The sequence below is a fragment of the Chrysemys picta genome, chromosome 6, assembly GCF_011386835.1.
Source record: "Chrysemys picta bellii isolate R12L10 chromosome 6, ASM1138683v2, whole genome shotgun sequence".
Taxonomy (NCBI): domain Eukaryota; kingdom Metazoa; phylum Chordata; order Testudines; family Emydidae; genus Chrysemys; species Chrysemys picta.
Window position 1 is genome coordinate 117,382,255 of NC_088796.1, and position 22,094 is coordinate 117,404,348.

Genomic DNA, 22,094 nt, shown 5'->3' on the forward strand with positions numbered 1-22,094 from the left:
AGTACACTTAGCTTATATTCCTGGCTTTGCCATTGGCCTGCTGGGTGACCTTGGGCAAGTCACTTCACTGCTCCCTGCCTCAGTTTCCCCCTCAGTAAAATGGGGATAATGATAATGACCTAATTTGTAAAGTGCTTTGAGATCTATTGAAGAAACCCCACAATATGGGAGCTAGGTATTATTAATAATAATGATGAACATTCTAGAACAGAGGTGGGCAAACTACGGCCTGTGGGACAGTCCTGCCCGGCCCTTGAGCTCCTGGCTGGGGAGGCTGTCCCCCCTCTCCTGAAGCCTCAGCACGCCGTGCTGCCAGCTCTCTGGGTGGTGGGGCTCCGAGCTCCTCCCGGGCAGAGCAGCTGCAAGAGCCGCCGGGTGTAGTGTATTAAATTGCTTCCCCTAGGAATGTGCTACTTACAGCGCACCAGGACTAGCAGACCTAAGTAGTACACTGTAAGTAGCACATTCCTATGGGGAGCAATTTAATACATTACACCCTGCCCTCCATACAGTTTTGGAAGCCTGATGTTGCCCTCAGGCCAAAAAGTTTGCCCACCCCTGTTCTAGAATATTAAAAGTTCTTACCTAGCTGTAGTGGGCCAGTTGCCCCATTTTGGCAGAGGGGGGGTTAAAGCAGGCAGGAGGGAGCCTGTGCAGAATCCAGCCAATCAGAGAAAGGCAGCCAGTCAGGGCCAGGCTGGGCCCTATATAAAGGCTGCAAAGCAGAGGAGATAGGAGTCTCTACCTGACAAGCAAGGGAGGAGGACTGGCTCCTAGGGATAGAGCCTGAGATACAGCACTGCTGGGCAGGCTCAGGGGAGCAGAGGGAAAGCTCCAGACTGATACCTGCCAGTCTGAGGCCCCTGAAATAAAGGGCTGAGAAGGTGCAAGGGCCAAGGGGAAGTAGCCCAGGGAGTGTGAGCAGTAAAGGGGAGAGAAGGAAGGCAGGACATAGCTGCCACCAGAGGGTCCCTGGGCTGGGACCCAGAGTAGTGGGCAGACCTGGGTCCTTCCCTTCCACTACACCTGGCCATGGAGGAGCATGGCCCACTACAGACTGTGGCTTGCCCCTTAGGCAGGGGGCCAGACTCTGGGGCTGCAGTTGGCCATGAGGGCAGGTGCAGACCAAGGACTGCGAATACCCCCAGAATGGGGGAGACTAGAGCAGTGGCACAGCCAGAGGGCTCTGTCCAGAAGAGGATGCCACAAGCCAGGGAGCAACGTGGGTCCCAGACAAACAGCAGAGCAGACAACGTGTGAGACACCACCTGCAAAGGGTGCTCCACGGCTGGACAGAGCTAATTCCCAGAGCACCAGCAGGAGGCGCTGCGATGGTGAGTCTGCAACCCGTTACACTAGACCTGAGTATTTTAACTCTCCTAGACAATTTACTGATGGATTAAAACTTCCAAACTGGTTGTTGATCCAAAAGGAATTTTAAAGCTTAATTCTATAAACAGACAATGGCAGATTGCACCTTTTTTCTTCAAAGGGCTATGCTGCAATTTGCACAGAAGGTAGATTAGGAAATTTTACATATAGTTCATGTATAACCTTATGGGTCCCACACTGTGGTGTGTGTTGCCAGCACATGATATAAGGTTCACTTAAGGGAACGACAGAAAAGTCCTGTGGTAGTGGAGAAGTCCCAAAGGCCTTTTCTGGGAATTCTGTCACTAGGGTGTTGAATCAAGCCTAGGTTTAATCATATTTGTCAGTGCTATTTGACTCCACTAAGCTCTCCATGTTCATCTTGGAGTCATTTCTACTCCGATGCCTTATGTTACAATATACACTAACTCTGAAATCATTGACATTTTCCAGATTGACAGCTGAACATTTACAAACGTACGTAGATGTATGTGCATCTATATGTACAGATTAGTGCTTAGAAAATGAATAAGCAAATTATTTTAAAATATAGCAACAACTTTTTCTCATCTGCATGCAGTTGATGGGCAGATCAGATTCATTTGTGGAGAATTTGATAACATTCTGTTCCATCTATATATCAAAGGGGCCAACGGAGCCATGAAAACACAGCTGTCTTATTGATTCCTCTGTTGGCCATTTGTTGTGCTTATGGCCTCAGATTTTACAGCCTCACAGCATTGTTTGCATTGCATTGTAACTCAGTGCCAGTTGTTACATAACTCCAGAGCTGTGAGCAATAGGAGTAATGTTATGCACTGAAACGTATCCGGCTATCTGTAGTGCCCTTTCAAGTTGAATAATCTAAATCCCAATAGAATGAAGTTAGGAAGTTGACTATGAAATCTGGCCAAGTAAGAGTAAAGATTTGATATCCTGCCTTCTATCCTGTTTTCCCTTTTGGCAAATTCTGATCATTTGAGATATAAAGAGAATGCAAAACAGATTGCATGCTGCATGCAGAATACTCCGCTTCTCTTTGAAGGCTTGCTAAATGCATATGCGCAGGCTGTCCTGAGTTTGTCTGAATCACTGAATGGAACAAAGAAACCCCATAGTGAGAAGAATCCTTTCCTTGTTCCCTAGTAGATGCTCTTGGAACAAAGCAAGACTAACTGTGTAAATTTTGCACCACGGTACCAGTATAAGCAGAGAGTTCACTGTACTCTTAAGTAGGTAGCACGTTATGAAATTCATGTACCCCTCAGTGATACCATTCATAAAATATGTTGTTCCCGGCAAATTCTTTTCTTTATCTGTCATCTGAAAGGCTTAAAACCATTCTGGAAAATCTGCTGCAAGAACTGTAGTGGAAAATCTGTTGGTGAATACGATAATTGCTTTTAAATAAAGGATCCCGAAGAGTGAATTTCTAGCATATTACTACTGTGCATTTTGGCCTTTTCACTGAATACTCAATACAAAAAGCCTAATATCGTTTCTCTGTGCCTTTTCTATAGGTGAAAAGGTAGTTCAGTTTTCATGGCCCAGTCAATCCTGGTCTTTCTGGGGAGACTGCTAAAAAGAGTGCCAATTAATGATAAACTGTGGCAGTTCATTTCACACGGATCAACAGAAAGCCATTAGATGATAACAGCTTTCACTCTCCACTGGGCTGGGCTGGACTCCAACTGGCACTGCTGAAGTGAAAAGGCCTTTTTAAAATGCTACTTTGAATCTGTTCACCAGAATTGTTTTAGCCATATTGGACTTTATTTTCCACAGTTGTACTTAATTATTGCCACAAATTTTTGTATCAGAGTTTGCATGTGTAAGTCTGCATTTGCACATACAGAGGTGCACTTAAATGTGCAGCTGCTGAATTTGCACATCCAAATAGGGGGGGATTGTTTTGGTTAACCATCTAGACAATAACATTATGAATTAATAGTTTGGACATTGTGAGTTTGACAACTTTATCAGAATGTCAAAAATATTTATCCGACGGGACGCGATAAATCAATCCCCGAGAGGTCGATTTCTACCCACTGATTCAGGCGGGTAGTGTAGACCCAGCCTCAGTGTACGTAGTATTATCTGGAGGACCCTTCTTAGAACTAAGGGAAGGGGCTCATTTCATGTGGTAGGAAATAGCTTGCATGTGTTGGTCTTCAGGATACATCGCTGTAGGAGGGCTGCTGAAGAAGTAAATATTCACAGGGGAAATGGGAGTTTTAGATTATCTTCTGCTGCCTGGCCAGTTAGTTCAAGTTTTCAGAGAGAGCTCGGCTAGCTGGAGGTTGAGCACTTGAAAATCTGGCCTGTAGTGACATTATATGTTCCGGAGTTGCTGTTTGTTTCAACATATTGATTTGCTGTATGTTGAGGTATATGTCAGGGAACTAGAGTGTTCAGATAGGCCTTCCTGGTCATTTCAGAAATCCAAATAAATATATAACACTCCATTTGTATGTGCAGCAAACTGCTTCTGTAGTTCTCATTCAGATCACAACTCTAGTGTCATTTGGGTTCTGTTTTGGGGGGGGGGGGAGGTAAAAACTTCCAAAAACATTGGTTTTGAATTTTAAAATATAAATAGGTTTCATGACTTTATCCAGCACTTTAAGAAGCGGGCTTGCGGCATGTAAATGTATCCAAGTCAAGAGCACTGCATAGTACTTGGCTGAGATTTCTGATGTTGCAAATCCCACTGTTTTACCAGCCCATTGCTTTTCTTGTTGGGTTGCATTACGGGCAGAGGGAGGAGAAATTAATCTGAAGATGGATTTGTCAGTCAGACTGTAGCTTTCCTGTTATGCACATGATGCTTGCAGGAACTGGGGGTCAGAAAGTGAGCTGGGGCTGCCAGAGGCAGTCAGGGTGAAGCTGCAGGGCAGGAAGGATGAGAGAAGCCAGGAGTTGGGCTCAGAGCCATGCAAGCTGTGTGCCAAACTATGTCCTGCAGAATAGCGTTGTCATGCCTGTTGCAGGACTGTTGGTGTCACTAGACATCACCCTAGGTAACTCGGAGGGGAGACCACGAGAGTTGATGAAGCCCCCCCACTCTAGGCCAAAGTGAACCAAAGCCCCTCCATGTTAAACTTTACTAACCTCACAGGCCAGCAGCTGGAAAGCGGTAGTGATAAGGGGAACCTACATGCTTCTAGCTGAAGGACAAAATAACTTGCAGAAGGGAACATTGCGAACAAGCCACACAGCCAAGGTCATTTAATGTAACTGCTACGGGGGGGGGTAGGGAAGAAAGGGGGGGAAGGAAGGAAAGGATAAAAAGGAAAAAACTACTTTGTATCAGCATGCTTGATTTGAGACATGCCGGTCTCCTAGTGCCTATTCAGAGCTCTTGAATAAACTTTGTCTGCTTCTCCACCCTGATGTGTTCATCGGCGCGAGGCACACCGGGCAACGAACCCCGCTATTGCCCCCTCGGGCCCTCTGTGCCGGCAACAGGACCAAACTATTAGTTAGTGTGGAAAATAATGTCAGAGCAATATTGCTTCCCCAAAGAGCAGATTACCTGTATTATAGCCCTGTTTCAGGAAACACTTAACTGTAGTATGTTGCGTGGAACTGAAGATAGATGGATTTCTTATTTCTTATGAAATATTAAACACTGAACTTTAAACTAGGGTTGCCAACTTTCTACTTGTTCAAAACTGAACATCCTTGCCCAACCCCTTCTTTGAGGCCCTGCCCCCACTCACTCCACCCCCCTCCCTCTGTCACTCACTCTCCCCACCCTCACTCACTCATTTTCACTGGGCTGGCGCAGGGGGTTGGATTGCAGGAGGGGGTGAGGGCTCCAGCTGGGGGGGTGGATTGCAGGAGGGGGTGAGGGCTCCAGCTGGGGGTGTGTGGACTCTGGGATGGGGCCGGAAATGAGGAGCTCAGAGTGAGGGAGGGGGCTCCAGGCTGAGGGTTGGGATGCAGGAGAGGGCGAGAGTTGCGGATGCAGGCTCTGGGGTGGGGCCAGGAATGAGGAGTTTGGGGTAAAGGAAGGGGCTCTGGGCTGGGGGGTGGAGCCAAGGGGTTCAGAGTATGGGAAGAGGCTCTGAGCTGAGGCAAAGGGTTGGGGTGTGAGAGGGGGTGTGGGCTCTGGGCAGGGGGTGCAGGTTCCAGGGTGAGGTCAGAAATTAGGGGTTCAGGGTGGGGCAGAGGGTTGGGGTGTGAGGTCTCTGGCTGGGGGTTGGGCTCTGGGGTGGGGCTGGGGATGAGGGGTTTGGGGTGCAGGAGGGTGCTGCAGGCTGGGATCGAGGGGTTTGGAGGGTGGGAGGGAGACCAGGCCTGGGGCAGGGGGTTGGGGCATGGGAGGGGGTCAGGGGTGCAGGCTCCAGGTGGCCCTCACCTCAGTCAGCTCCTGGAAGCAGTGGCATCTCCCACCTCTGTCTCCTACGTGGAGGCACAGCCAGGCAGCTCTGCATGCTGCCCAATCCGCAGGCGCTGCCCAATCCGCAGGCACTGCCCCTCAGCTCCCATTGGCTGCAGTTCCCAGCCAATGGGAGCTGCAGAGCTGGCACTTGGGGCAGGGGCAGCTCCCGGCTACCCTTACGCCTAGGAGGCAGAGGGGGAACATGCCGCTGCTTCCAGGAGCTGTGCAGTGCCAGTGCAAGCAGGGAGCCTGCCTTATCCCTGCTGTGCTGCCAACCAGACTTTTAACAGTCCGGTCAGCAGTGCCGCCAGGGTCCCTTTTTGACCTGGTGTTCAAGTCGAAAACCTGATACCTGGCAACCCTACTTTAAACTCATACTGCTTAAGGGCTTTCCTGAATCGGGGCCTGCACCCAAGCGCAAAGCTCCTAATACCCTGTAACAAAGAGCCACCATGATTCAAAGCAAAATGTTGGATTACCCAAAACCTTAAATCATAGACACAAAAATACTAATAACAGACTCAAACAGAGGCTTCAGATTCACTAACTAAATTTTAAAAAAGTCTTTAGTCTTTAAGTGTTTTTTCCTTAGGGCCAAATAAACCCAACAGTAAGTCTCCGAGGGATTGTGATAAAAGGATACATCGTAAGGTTTAATTTTAATATGGTTTTTAATTTCATTTTGGTTTTAAATAACTGTCTAGACAATATAAAATGAAGCCATGCTCGGCAATAATGAGAGACAGAGCTAACTGAATGGCAACTGTTTATTTCGTTACCACCAAATTTCTGGCCTCCTTAAGGTCCATGATCAGGCAGGAAAACCTTTAAGTCAATGGGAGCAGAATCAGGGTCCTATGTATCCTAGTGACTACTAATTACATTTTGAAATAGATACTAAAATTATTAGAAGGAATAGATACTAAAATTATTAGAAGGTCCCAGAAGGAACTCTGATAATAACTGCAAAGCAAGAGGCTGACCTTCTGGGATGAATAAGTAAGGCATTAGAGTAGAGCTAGGTGAAATAGTTTCCAATAAACTTTTTTCTGGAGAAAAATGCAGATTTGGCAACACTGAACCATTTCACCAATTCATGTTGATTTTTGCTAAATTGTTTCATCCAAAAACAAAGCTAAGAAATTCCCCCCAAATCACGTTTGCTTTGATGTTTGAGTAGGCAACGACTTTTTGATTAGAAATTTCTTTTAATCTTATTTTTAAAAAATCAAAACCTTTAAAAATGGATGACATCAAAATGAAACATTCCATTTGGGGTCACACACAGTTTTCTCTGACCACTAATGATTTTTTTTTCCACTTTTCGATTCACAAAAAATTTAAAAAATTCAGTCCAAAACAATTTTAATTATCAGTGAACCAAGTACCCCTTATTTAGCCAGCTCTATTCCAGAGTTCTAGTTAACTACCTGTTTATGTACAATTGTTAATCCTCCATTGAGGTCATCATTAGTATATTTCAAAAGTCAGGTGCAAGATACTTCTGAATTTCATTGAACTTTAAAATTTTTTATTATTTACCCCAGGGCACAGCCACCTTTTTCACTAGTGTTGTTGAAGGCAACAGCTAGAGACATTTACGCTCCAATGAGTAGGCATCAGTTTTCCTAAGCCCCTGTATTAACCAAAGCCTTAAAGAAAATCTTTCAACCTCAAAATGACAAATGTAGAGTCTGAAACTTAATGTGCTTTTGTAATAAAAGAAGGGGAACCCTTCAGGTTAGTTTAAGGACCATATTTTCATAAAGTTGAGGCTACATTACACAAGTGATAAGGGCATTTATACATCCATGCTGCTGGAGGGGCTTCAGAAACATAACCATGTACTGTGATTTTCATCAGGTGATGCCTAATGATGATTTGTCATGTAGTTTGCTACTAATGCTGAAACACTTTATTTTGTAATTTCTGCAATGAAGTTATAATATATGGAGATAGCTCTAGCTCATAGAGCTGGAAGGGACCCTGAAAGTTCATTGAATCTAGCCCCCTGCCTTCACTAGCAGGACCAAGTACTGATTTTGCCCTAGATCCCTAGGTGGCCCTCTCAAGGACTGAACTCACAACACTGGGTTTAGCAGGCCAATGCTCAAACCACTGAGCTATCCCTCTCCCCATTAAAAATATAATAATAATATCTTTGCATTTCCATAGTCCTTTCTACTCAAGCAGCTCAAAGTGCCTTACAAACACCCTGTCCTCCAGTATATATCTCCATTTGATAATGGAGAAACTGAAGCACAGAGATATTGTGATCACCAAGTAATGATTCTCTGTACGTACTTGACAAAGATTTATTAGACTTACTCTTTCTTTTTGGAATAGTTTTGCCAAGTGACTTCAAAAAATCTTTTGGGAAGAACCCCCCCCCCCCCCCTTGTCATGAGAACATAGTAAGGCTGCCAGTCTGTATTTGTATTTACTTGAGCTGTCAGTTTGGTCAACGGCAAGCAGAGTTACTAACTTTGAGTCTGATCCAGAGCCTATTGAAGTCAATGGAAAGACTCCCAGTGACTTCAGTGGACATTAGGGTGACCAGACGTCCCGATTTTATCGGGACCGTCCCGATATTTCCTTGTTTGTCCCGCGTCCCGACCGACATGCGGTCGGGACAACCGGACAAACAAGGAAATGCCCCGAGCCTCGAGCCCGGAAGTGCTCGCGCCCCCCCCCTGCCCCGACTCCGCCCCCTCCTCCCCCGATTGGCTCCCTCCCCGAATCCCCGCCTCTTCCCCGGGCTCACCATTCCCCCTCCCTCCACAAGCGCTGGAGGGAGGCCCGGGAGACTCAGAGGCAGCGCGGGGCCGGGGTGAGTAACAGTCCGGCCTGGCCCAGTGCAGGCAGGACTCAGTTGGGTGGTGGGAGAGGAGGGGGGCGACCCGCGGGGCCAGGCGACGGGGGAGGAAGCGGCCATGGCGCTCGGCGGCTCTGGCGCCCCCGAACCTCCCGAGCCGGGGCCTGCAGCAGCGCGTACGCTGGGCCCAGCCCCTGGCTAGGCACGTCTGGGCTGCCCAGCTGGTGCTATCCCGCGGCGGCCCCGGGGTGGAGGCATCGGCCGCCCAGCCCCGTTCGTTCCCCTGCAGAACGGGGGGGCTGGGGCCTGCTGCCCCCACTCCGGGGCCGCCGCGCGATAGCACCAGCTGGGCAGCAGCCCAGACGCGACTGGCCAGGGGCTGGGCGCAGCGTGCGCGCTGCTGGGTCCCCGCAGCAGGCCCCGGCTCGGGGGGTTCGGGGACGGCAGAGCTGCAGCCGCGGAGCGCCATGGCCGCTTCTTCCCCCGCGGCAGTGGGAGCTGCAGCAGCGGCTGCTCCCGAGTCCTGCTGCCCGGGGGGGAGAACAACCGCCGCCTGGCCCCGCGGGCCGCCCCACTCCTCGCCCTACCACCCAACTGAGTCCTGCCTGCAAGGGACCAGGCCGGACTGTTACTCACCCCGGCCCCGCGCTTCCCCTGAGTCTCCCGGGCCTCCCTCCAGCACTTGCGGAGGAAGGTTTTTTTTTTTTTTTTTTTTTTGGCCCCGCCCCCTGCCACGCCCCCCACGTCACCCCCCCCGCGACGCCCCCCCCCCCCACATCACCCCCCCCCCCCGCGTCCCGATATTTTTCTTTGGTGATCTGGTCACCCTAGTGGACATTGGACTGGCCCCTTGGTCACCAGTACAGAATGGCCATGTGACTTGCCATGCATGAAAAGCTATGGGGGGGAGGGATATCTCAGGGGTTCAAGCATTGGCCTGCTAAACCCAGGTTTGTGAGTTCAATCTTTGAGGGGGCCATTTAGGGATCTGGGGTAAAAATCTCTCTGGGGGTTGGTCCTGCTTTGAGCAGGGGGTTGGACTAGATGACCTCCTGAGGTCCTTTCCAACCCTGATATTCTAAGATTCCATTTAGTTATTGTCCCCTAGAGCGGTGCTATTTTAGTGACCTTCAAAACTAGAACGACTTCTAACAGCACTGTTCTTTGGATACAAGTATGGTAGCATTGTGCTTTTACAAAGATGAAACTTTTACTCATTTCTGAAAGTGGCAAGTCAGCTATATTTTCATCAAGGTTCTAAAGGGTTCTAGGCCCCTGTTCAGGAAAGCACTTAATCACACAATTTTAAGCCCATGCTTAAATCCTGTTGACTTCAATGGGACATAAGCCCATGCTCATCTGCTTTGCTGAATACAAATGGAGTTGAGCACGTTTAAATACTTTGCTGAACTGGGACCCAAGTGAATACCCCAGCTATTTCATGTTTGCTGTTAGGATACTTTGATCTGCTAGGATACCTAGGACCTTAACTTAAAAAAATAAATCTTGAGCTGTACAGTTTATAACAAAGGCACTTGAGACAATTCATATATTCAAATGAGAACAGCAAGCACGACATCTATTCAGATTTGCCAAGTCTGCACTGTGGCTTTGACAAGTTATGCCAAAAGAATGTGTTGTAAACATGAAGACATCTGGTCTTATGTTCCAATAATATTTAATACGGTGGAGTTATATAGTCACCAATACTGGTCACGTATGAAAAACAGGAAAAATATTTACATTATTTTGTAGTAATTTAATAAAATGAGTATGTGCGTGTGATGGGGATATTAGTGGTTTGGAAAAAGGGAGGGGAGGTAAAATGTGATATGATCAAACTGGATAATGGACTTTATGACCTCTTTGCCTGTGGCAATTGAGTTAGTAATACTTTAGGTCTGGATACAAGCCATTGTTCTGTAATACATTCGGGTTATTACAACCTCTTTCTGTGCTTACAGAAATAAATTGGGACGACATACTGGTAAACACATGAACATATGCCTATTTGAAAAATCAGAATAGATCCAATTTTTAAAATTAATTTATTATCGATGTTCTAACAAATATCAATCATGTAAAACCCTTTATTTCGTTTTCATTTGTCCTAATGGAACACTGGAGTATTGTTTTTGTTTTTCAAAACCATATAAAATGATACAGGATATCTTTAATTTCTATCACTTCAATAATTTCACTAGTGTGATTCCCAGTCACCTTAGAATCAAGACAGATCAGCTAATTGAGAAGGTAACTTGAGTGAGGTTTGTGGCCACTGCAAAACTTTCATCTTTTCCAGGGGGGCTTTTTAAAGCACCTGTGAACAACAAAAGTTTTGTCATTCGATTGGCAGTGTAGACAAAGCCTAAGACTGTCAAACAAGGGGGTAGAGGTTTCCTTATGATTCCTTCCTCTACAGCTAAAAGGATGTTGGTAAATGAAAGGCTTATTGAATTGTCTACATTTCAAATCTTGTTTTGCCTTCTTTTACTGGCTCTTTACTAAATGCTTAAACAAGCAGCTTTAGTGGTGTTTGCCATGGTACTAAGTAGGCTGAGGTCTCTGCACATCAAACCCTGATTCATGTTTAAAAGTATTTAGTGTTGGACTGTTGCAGGCTCAGGTTAACATCTTTAATGCTTCGGGCCAATATATTCCATCTGAATTAATACAGCAGCCCCAATCCAGCAAAGCACATGCTTAAATTTAAGTCTATGCTTAAATGCATGCTGGATTGGGGCTTAAAGGGAAACTCTCACTTGGGGACAGACTTCTAAAAGAGCATCTAGACAAAAAGCAATTTCTGCAATATCAGTAATGAGATATATGGAGGGTTCTACAACCAAGCCATCGTGGGGTCAAAGCTGGACTAGATCAGTAAGCAACAAAAAGATGATGCCATCTAAGAACCATTTGGTTGCGCTAGGGTGACCAGATGTCCTGATTTTATAGGGACAGTCCCAATTTTTGGGTCTTTTTCTTATATAGGCTCCTATTTACCCCCCCCCCCCCCCAACCTTGTCCTGATTTTTCACATTTGCTGTCTGGTCACCCTAGGTTGCGCAAATTATTAGTGCGGTCAACACCATAAAATCCACCAAACTGTCATTCCAGTTGGCCACCTCTGCAGAGATGACGAAGACAGAAGAGGCACAAAGTCGTGAATTAGCCTTTTTTCCATAAGTGGTTTGTACTTGAAGCACATTAAGGGAACGGCAAAAGCTTAGAGTGTGGCTGATGCATGCACGATACCTGGTTGTGGCTGAATTGAAAACCTCAGTCTCCATTCTGATGCCTCTTATGTGGGGCCTTTTTCTGGTGCCTCATTTGTACAGATATCCAACTGGAAGCCCTCTGGGTGGTGTCCGCTGGCTCCTTGGACTCTCTTGTGGTCTCTGCTCCATGTCCCTGTTTGCTTCCCTTGTTTGGAACCTTTGACCTGTGCTCCTATTCTTGTTTTATCTTTTTGTCCTAAGTAATCATTTGTTTTCTGGTCTTGGTGCCCCACCCTCACCTGAGGGGGCAGGCCTTTAGTTTGGTGGGCTCCTTGGCTGCCTCCTGAAATTCATAAAGGCTGTTACCTCTCATATGGGCCCATTTCCTGGTCTCTCTTGTGTGCAGGTATCCAAAGTTTCTCTGGGTGATGGCCACTGACCTCTTGGACTCCACTATGGAGCTGGGGGCACTATCCAGGGTTCTCTTTTTAAACCATTGACCTGCTCTCTTGTTCCTGTTTCCTTTTTTTTTTAATTTTTTTTTTTGCATTTAACCAGTTAATTTCTGGAATCTGTGGTCCCTCCCTCAATTGAAGGAGCGGGCCTTTTGTCCCATCTGAGTGTAGGTCCCCCCTCGCAGAATTCAAATCAACTGCTGCCTTTTTCCAGCTTCTTCTCCATACGCACATCCAGGCAAAGTTCCTCTGGCTGGAGTCCACAGACTCCTTGCTTGGAGACTCTCTCAGAGCAGTGAGACTGTTTAGGAGTCTGTGCTTGGTGTCCCTCTGTCAGGGCAGTGAGCACTGGTGCAGCATCTTTGCTTCCCCACAGAAACCATTTTCTGCAAGGAATCAAAGGGAATCTGTGGCGGGGGGGGGGGGAAGGGTTCTGCAGTGCTGCATTTGCGCAGAATTTCCCCAGGAGTAGCTGAGCCTTTTGCTGGGGTTCTCCCACCACCCCAGGATATAAATAGATTGTCTCTTCTCATCTGCACTGAAAGTTTGACTTAACAAAGCAGTTCACTTTTCTGTGATTCGCTTACTGTTAGCTCAGGTATTTCTTCTTCGCTCACAGCTGTTCCCTGATGGCCATCTTCTCCTGCAGTGTAGTCATCACCTTGTATCTCACACTGTTTTATAGAATCATAGGAGGAGTTTAGGGCTGTGTGAATATGAATCCCCTTGAAGGGACTGCGGCTCATTGCGGAAAACTGGATGTGCTGATTGCAGCCTCTGCGTAATCCAGGTTAACTGAAAGTTTGTTTACCTGGCTGGCTGGGATTCTATGTGAACTCAACTCTAGGGTTACCATATTTCCTCATTAAAAAAAGAGGACACTCCACAGGGCCCTGCCCCTGCCCCTTCCCCACCCCGCCTCCTCCCCTGAGTGCCCCGCATTCCCCCTCCTCCCTCCCAGCCGCGAAACAGCTGCCTGAGCGCTACCGGCTTCACGGTTTGCCAGGCAGCCTCCAAACCCTGCGCCCCAGGCCAGGCGCTTCCCCTCCCGGGCTCCAGCTGCGCTGGGGAAGCGCCCGGCTGGGGGCGCAGAGTCTGGAGGTCTGGTGGCTGCCCAGCAAACCGTGAAGCCGGTAGCACTCGGGCAGCTCAGCTCTTCAGCTACACAAAGCTGAGGTGTCTGAGGGGAGCAGCAGCAGCCGTCATGGGGGAATCTGCCTGCAGCTCACAGCCTGCAGGAGCCACAAGGTAAGCAGGGGACTGGGGCAGGGATACGGGCAAAGCTATTTTCCCGGACATGTTCGGCTTTTTGGCAATTCCCCCCAGAGGGGGATTTGAGGACCAAAAAGCCGGACATGTCCGGGGAAAGAACAGACGTATGGTAACCCTACCTAACTGCCTCCCAGGACTCCACCCCCTACCTAAGCCTCCCTGCCCCTTGTCCCCTGACTGCCCCCTCCTGAGACCTTCCCCCCCCCCATCCTAACTGGCCCCCTAGGACCCTATCCCCTACCTGTCCCCTGACTGCCCCCTCCTGAGACCCTCCCCCCATCCTAACTGGCCCCCTAGGACCCTACCCCCTGATTGCCCCAACCCCCAGACAGACACCAGGGACTCCCATGCCCCATCTAACCACTCCCCACCCCCTGACAGACACCCCCCCCCCCCAGAACTCCCAACCCATCTAAACCCCTCTCCTCCCTGCCCCCTCCTGGGACCCCTGCTCCTAACTGCCCTCCAGAACCCCACCCCCTACCTAAGCCTCCCTATTCCTTGTCCCCTAACTGCCCCCCTAGGACCCTACCTGTCCCCTGACTGCCCAAAACCTTACACCCCCAACCCCCAGACAGCCCCCCTGAACTCCCAACCCTGCTCCCTGTCGCTTGACTGCCCCCTCCAGAACCTGTATCCCCCTTACCGTGCCGCTCAGAACAGCATGTTGGGCTTCACGCGCAGCCCGGCACGCTGCTGTGCTCCCCCACGGAGTGCATAGCCCGGTTCCCGCCCTCAGAGTGCTGCAGAGCGGCACGCTGGCAGGGGGAGAAGCTCCAGACTGCCGGAGGCCTGAACGTCCGGCGATCTGCGAATGCAGGGAGGGAGTGATCTCAGCTGCAGGGGAGAGGAGGGGGAAGCGGAGGAGGGGCTCTCTCTGGCTGCTGGAGAGTGGGGGGTGGGGGGGGGGGAAGTCCGGACATTTACAAATTCCCCTCGACGCTATTTTTAACTCAGAAAAGCTGGACATGTCTGGGGGAATCCGGACGAATGGTAACCCTACTCAACTCCTACCTGATCCCCTTACTACTTGTTGCAGCTGACAACACCACTGTCTACCAAAGCATTGTAAGGAATGTAAAAAACAAAACTCTCTTCTCTTCTTTATGGATTCAATGAGGTCGTATAAGCGCTGCAGAGAAAACACAGAACCCTACAATTGGGTCTTGGCTGGCAAAGAGCCTTTCAGATCGGCTGCAAGGAGACACAAGTATACTTCAAAATAAAATGTTACTTGAAGCAAAAGAAAAAACCCTAAGAATTAAAGTAATGAGCCGCTCAGTGGTGTTGTCCTACATTGGGGTCTTCACTATGGCAGCTAGTCCCATTGCATTCAGTCTCCTATATATTTGGATAGATAACGGTTGTCCTGATGAATGATTTCCAGTCCTTTGGAGTAGCAGTTGGTATCTTGCAAGCTAAAAGAGTTGTACAAGACTGAGGTATTGAGCTCCTGGGTAGGCATTAGAAGCAGTGAACTCTCTCTGCCTGCTTACATATATACGGTGTAACGATGCTGCCTCTGGTGGCACCCAACTGAGAGTACCAATTCAGGACAAATTCTTTAAAGCAGGGCAGTTACAGCCCAAGGCTAGGGTTCCTTTGCACACCAAGGCAAACTAAACCAGCCAAACAGAAAAGACTTGGGTTTTACCCCACTGGCTAACCATAAGTCACAATAGCAATTCCCTTAGACACTCCAGTTTCTGAGTATCACCACCAGTGCCACTTGTTATGGGGATGAATGGTTATGAAAACCATGAAACCCCAGTAAAAGAAAAAAGGTTCTCTCAATCCCAAAGGACCAAGCCCCAGACCCAGGTCAATATACAAGTTAGATTTTACCCACAAATCATGCTGTTGCCAATCCTTTAGAATCTAAAGGTTTATTCATAAAAAGAAATATAAGTGAGAGCTAGAACTGGTTAAATGGAATCAATTACATACAGTAATGGCAAAGTTCTTGGTTCAGGATGGAATAAACTGCAGGTTCAAATCAAATCTCTGGAGTACAGCCACAGCTGGGATGGGTCATTCAGTCCTTTGTTCAGAGCTTCAGTTTGCAGCAAAGTCCCTTCAGAGGCAAGAAGCAGGATTGAAGACACAATGGAGGAGATGCAGCAGCCTTTTATATCCTCTGCCCTGTGGACAATCACAACAGCAAGATGGAGCCTGGAGTCACATGGGCAAGCCACATGTCCATGCATGACTCGGTTCTTTACAGGCTGACGTCATTGTTTACATGTTAGTATGAACATTCCCAGGAAAGCTCAGATTGGATTGGTGTCAGCTGAAAATGAATTTTGGGAAAGTGTTTCTTGATTGGGCACTTACTGAGAATAGTCCCTTCTCAAGAAGCTGACCAAATGCTTCACTGAGGCTACTTAGAATCAAAACTCATTGACATACAAGTACTTTTGGGGCATCTCATGCAGCAAAGCCTCAAAAGCAACATTATGAGGGAACCATTTTGGGGGGTTATTTTAAAAGAAAAGTTCATTTTAGAACTGAGCAGGTAATTTGATGAACATCGTAACCTGTTGGATTTAACCCTCTTTTCTGTTGACAAATTGATTTCTTCTGCATTCAATGTATTTTCTAAATAGTTTGTACAAACACATTTTAGCCTGTAGGCTGTTCAAACACTGTTCACTTTGACAACTGTTTATTTGCGGGATCATATAAACCACATGGTATTGCTTCTGCTTCCTGATTGGATGACCAAAACCTTTAAACAGGAGACTAACAACATATGTAGGATGCATAAATACTGCTGTTGGTGCAAGGAATCAGGTAGAAATATGGGTATGTCCCAGCATTTGAGAGGATGCTGGCGAACAGAAAGTAAAAAGATGTACAGGCCTGGTTGGATGGAACAGCCATTCAGGATGTGAATCAATATTCCTGTTCGCTGTGTCTGGAGTAGAGTGGGTTGGCATTTTTCAACACTCAACATTATTTTGTTGGAAAATGTCCCTCTTTCAAAAAAATTTTGCTCAGCTTGTCAACATTATTGACACTCCATCTTTAATAAATTTTTCTTTGATAATTATTTACTGAGGTGTTTATCAATTTTTATAGAAATGTTTCATTTATCTATATGGAGATATACCTATCTATAGAACTGGAAGGGACCCTGAAAGGTCATTGAGTCCAGCCCCCTGCCTTCACTAGCAGGACCAAGTACTGATTTTTGCCCTAGATCCCTAAGTGGCCCCCTCAAGGACTAAACTTACAGCCCTGGGTTTAGCAGGCAAATGCTCAAACCACTGAGCTATCCCTGCCCCCAGAACCCCCCATTCATACTGAACATTTTTAACCATTTTAAGAAAAAAATAACCAATATTGCAGAAAATTTCACAAAACCCAGAAAAATTGGTCTATACGGAACCCTACAAGATGGAAACCACTTCAGATGAGAATGGGTTGGAAAATATCCCAAATTTTGAAGTATTCAGTGAACCCTAGCTCTTTTTTTTATAATTTCAGCTTTCACTCTGTGGCCTGTCTGGACAATGCTTTGCAGCTCACATTTAATGCTGTTATTCCTAAACCAAGGGCATGACGTATGAACATCTGACCTTTTCATGCCACTTGGGGAAACCTAAAATGGACAATTCTTAAACACTTCTGGCAGAGTGGTATGCTTTCATTCTCCGCTCTGACATCAAGGCCAAATGCCAAGCATATCTAGGCGAGGGTGGCACCTTGCCCAACATCCCATATGGCAGAACATTTGCTTTCCAAGCGGTCGCCCACCAGCATCTGCAGGAAGAGTATAATTTCTTTAAGGAGTGCTGGGAAAGCAGGGAGAAGGGGCTTGGAACCACCGCCACATGCTTTAAATAATTAGACTTGCTGGCTGTGACAGCGTTGCTTAGACATCTACACTTCCTGTAGAAAGTGCCACCTGCTTTCATCTCAGGCTCTCCACAGCATGGGGGATAGTGTTATGTCAGAGGCATGATAGATAACTTGCTAGTGCTCAGAGTTGTGGGGTGTGGGGGAGGGGGAAGAGCACAAGAAATGGTTCTCAGTGCTACAGCTCAAAGTGGCTTAACCGGACTAAGTGACTAGATAGAATTTTCAGCCAGCCTGCTGAATTGCTATAGTATAGATGGTCACTAAAGGCTTGATCCATTGCCTATTAAAGTCAATGAGAGTCTCTGCCTTGATTTTTAATGGGCATTGCATCAAGCCCTAATTTATCAAGCCCAGTTTATGGTAGGCAGGGATCCTTCTACATGCAAAAATGTGTTCAGTTGCAAGCCTAGATTTATTAATGTAATTGCAGCTGACATTAAGATACCCATCTTCCATGATAGTCATTGTAGAAATGGCAGTGAGCATATTTCAGACTATTTTTGAATAGAGGGTGAAACCCACTGAAAAACTGGTGCTCAAGATGAGCAAGGGCCCTTCCATACGGATTCAGGGTTGTAGTCAGAAAGCTGACATTTGACATCCACTCCAGTTTTCCAGTAGAAAGTGTATGAAACTAATAAGGGAAAAGAATGCCTGTAACCAAGAGGCACTCTACTGTCAGGTTGACCCCAGGAAGCGGGGGAATGTCAATTCCTATTGGCTATAGCAAAGCGGAGTTCCACTTTTAGGCTAATAATGGGAGCAGCTTAGCTAAACAAATGATCCTAGTGAAAAGGAGAAAAGTGGGCAGAGATGGTCAGTTCAGTAGCACTAGCAGAAGTAGTAGCAAAAGCTTCAGTGCAATCAGTTTGTGACGGCAGGTCCTATAGTGTGCTCTTGGCTTTCTGTGATGGCTCTTGCATGTGTTGCTGTGGATGAGAAGCTGGACTGGGGTTGTTTTTTTTTTTTTTTTTTTTTTTTTTTTTTTTTCTGAAACTATGTTCATCATTGCTTGTAATGCAGGGGACTTAATGGATACCCAGTGTTTCACTGTTTTTAGAGAGAGAGCAACTCATTGCTAACCAGTACTCAGGCCTGCTGACAGCAGTTCCATGCCCCAGAGCAGAACAGTCAATGGGCCCCCCCAGAAAGGGGTGCCTGAGGTTTACGACACTACTTTTTATCCTATTGATAACACATTAGAACCCACTATATGTAAGTTAACTTTTTTTCCAGTTACAGCACCAGTATTAAACAAATTGTGAGACTAAATACAAGATGTAGAATTTGTTATTTTGAATTATATATTTAAATACATTATGGAATGAATTTGGAGAGAGTCCAGTGGAGGGCAACAAAAATGCTAGGGCACATGACTCCTGAGGAGAGCTCAGGGAACTGGGCTTATTTAGTCTGCAGAAGAGAAGAGTTGGGGGTGGGGGGTGGGGTTGATAGCAGCCTTCAACTACCTGAGGGAGGTTCCAACTACCTGGTATGAAATTAATTCTTTATAGGATATGTAGGCTCACATACAGTACATATGCTATGGAAGAGGAAGTCGAAATAAAACATACAACACACATTTTCATTGCTAGGAAAAATATTGGACTTTCTGAGCTTGAGAGGAAAAGTCATTTGTATGCATGTGTTGAATGTGGGGCTTTGTATCTTTGGACAGAGACTAATATTGTTGATAGGGATATACCGAACTGCTTGAAAAGATCATAGCCAAAAATGCCTTCCTGAATATTGCATGAGTGCTACTTGGCCATCAGCCTTTGTCAGTGGAAACCTTGAAAAGCAGGCCTGGCTACTGTGAAAGGGGCAGTCTGGTACCTTGGCAGAACTTCACTGGACACCATCTGCCTGCAGGTCTTTGTTTGCCCAACCTCACCTCCTATTTAATAGAATCATAGAAGATTAGGGTTGAAAGAGACCTCAGGAGGTCATCTAGTCCAACCCCCTGCTCAAAGCAGGACCAACACCAACTAAATCATCCCAGCCAGGGCTTTGTCAAGCCGGGCCTTAAACCTCTAAGGATGAAGATTCCACCATCTCCCTAGGTAACCCATTCTAGTGCTTCACCATCCTCCTAGTGAAATAGTGTTTCCTAATATCCAACCTAAACCTCCTCAACTGCAACTTGAGACCATTTCTCCTTGTTCTGTCATCTGCCACCACTGAGAACAGCCAAGCTCCATCCTCTTTGGACCCCCCCTTCAGGTAGTTGAAGGCTGCCATCAAATCCCCCCTCACTCTTCTCTTCTGCAGACTAAACAATCCCAGTTCCCTCAGCCTCTCCTCATAAGTAATGTGCCTCAGCCCCCTAATCATTTTCGTTGCCCTCCGCTGGACTCTCTCCAATTTGTCCACATCCTTTCTGTAGTGGGGGACCCAAAACTGGATGCAATACTCCAGGTGTGGCCTCACCAGTGCCAAATAGAGGGGAATAATCACTTCCCTCGATCTGCTGGCAAAGCTCCTACTAATGCAGCCCAATATGCCGTTAGCCTTCTTGGCAACAAGAGCACACTGCTGACTCATATTCAGCTTCTCACCACTGTAATCCCCAGGTCCTTTTCCGCAGAACTGCTGCGTAGCCAGTCGGTCCCCAGCCTGTAGCAGTGCATGGGATTCTCTCCTACATGCAGGACTCTGCACTTGTCCTTGTTGAACCTCATCAGATTTCTTTTGGCCCAATCCTCCAATTTTTCTAGGTCACTCTGGACCCTATCCCTACCCTCCAGTGTATCAACCTTTCCCCCCAGCTTAGATTGCACCCTCAGCAAGTTCACAGATGACACTAACCCATTGTCCAGATCATTAATAAAGATGTTGAACAAAACCGGCCCCAGGACCGACCCCCTGGGGCACTCTGATACCGGCTGCCAACTAGACATCAAGCTGTTGATCACTACCTGTTGAGCCCAACAATTTAGCCAGTTTTCTATCCACCTTGCAGTCCATTCATCCAATCCATACTGATTTAACTTGCTGGCAAGAATACTGTGGGAGACAATATCAAAAGCTTTGCTAAAGTCAAGATATACCACGTTCACTGCTTTCCCCATTTCCACAGAGCCAGTTATCTCATCATAGAAGGCAATCAGGTTGGTCAGGCATGACTTGCCCCTGGGTGAATCCATGTGGACTGTTCCTGATCACCTTCCTCTCCCTCCAAATGCTTCAAAATGGATTCCTTTAGGACCTGCTCCATGATTTTTCCAGGGACTGAGGTGAGTCTGTAGTTCCCCAGATTCTCCTTCTTCCCTTTTTTTAAAGATGGGCACTATATTTGCCTTTTTCCAATCGTCCGGCACCTCCCCCGATCACCACGAGTTTTCAAAGATAATGGCCAATGGCTCTGCAATCACACCAGCTAATTCCCTCAGCACCCTTGGATGCATTAGATCTGGACCCATGGACTTGTGCATGTCCTTAACCTGTTCTTTCACCACTGAGGGCTGCTCCCCTCCTCCCCATACTGTGTTGCCCAGGACAGCAGTGTGGGAGCTGACCTTGTCTGTGAAGACCGAGGCAAAAAAAAGCATTGAGTACTTCAGCTTTTTCCATGTCATCTGTCACTAGGTTGCCTCCCCCATTCATTAAGGGTCACACACTTTCCCTGACCACCTTCTTGTTGCCAACATACCTGTAGAAACCGTTCTTGTTGTTCTTAGCATCCCTTGCTAGCTGCAACTCCAGTTGTGCTTTGGCCTTTCTGATTACACCCCTGCATGCTCGAGCAATATTTTTATACTCCTCCCTAGTCATCTGACCAAGCTTCCACTTCTTGTAAGCTTCCTTTTTGTGTTTAAGCTCACCAAAGATTTCACTGTTAAGCCAAGCTGGTCGCCTGCCATATTTGCTATTCTTTCTGCACATTGGGGTGGTTTGTTTCTGTGCCCTCAATAAGGCTTCTTTAAAATACAGCCAGCTCTCCTGGACTCCTTTCCCCCTCATATTAGCCTCCAAGGGGATCCTGCCCATCAGCTCCCTGAGGGAGTTAATCTGCTTTTCTAAAGTCCAGCGTCCGTATTTTGCTACTCTCCTTTCTTCCTTTTGTGAGGATCCTGAACTATTTGTCTATGCAAAAGCAGCCGCAGTGGCTCCACTGTATGACATAAGGATACAGCCTCAGCCACAGCTCACATAGTCCTAACACTAACAAAACACGCCAACGATTTCAAAGAAGCAGGACATCTAAACCGGATAACAAGAAAACACTTTCACCCAATGCTCAGAACTCATTGTAACAAGATACTATTGAGGCCAAGACCTTAGTGGAACTGAAAAAATGGTTGGCCATGTATATAGTTAACAATAACATAACAGGGATTAAAAATCCCCCTAAGAGTTTTGGAAAGGATATAAAACCTCAGGCTTCAGGACAGAAGCATGTACGTGTCTAGCAGGCATATATAGGAATAAAATGGGTCATTAACGATGCACATGTTGTGGGCACAGTTTAGGAAGCTTCTTTAAAAGTACAATGCTCTGGGTGAGATTCTCAGAGTGTAGCATGGAACGCACAGCTCAGGGACAGTGGGGAATAATGTGGCTTTGTCACTTTTGCACTCTCCTGATCCTGGGTTGATCCGCAGACCAAAGATATAATTGATACAGTCCAGGAGGACTGTGTAAGTTACAGGAGGCTGTCTCTGGTCTACAATGCTGGCCAGACTCTCAGCAATGCTACATGCTGTGGTTGT

At 46.9% G+C, this 22,094-nt stretch overlaps 1 protein-coding gene across 1 annotated transcript in view; it reads left to right on the forward strand.

Annotated features, from left to right (window-relative positions):
* The first annotated feature begins 750 nt into the window (after positions 1–750).
* Positions 751–22,094, forward strand: part of LOC135972281 (E3 ubiquitin-protein ligase Topors-like) — a 105,572-nt gene continuing 84,228 nt past the window's right edge. The window contains exon 1 of the mRNA XM_065549704.1: positions 751–1,334. Coding sequence (XP_065405776.1) covers positions 1,332–1,334 — 3 coding nt within the window. The 5' untranslated portion in view covers positions 751–1,331. The remainder of the gene's footprint in view (positions 1,335–22,094) is intronic.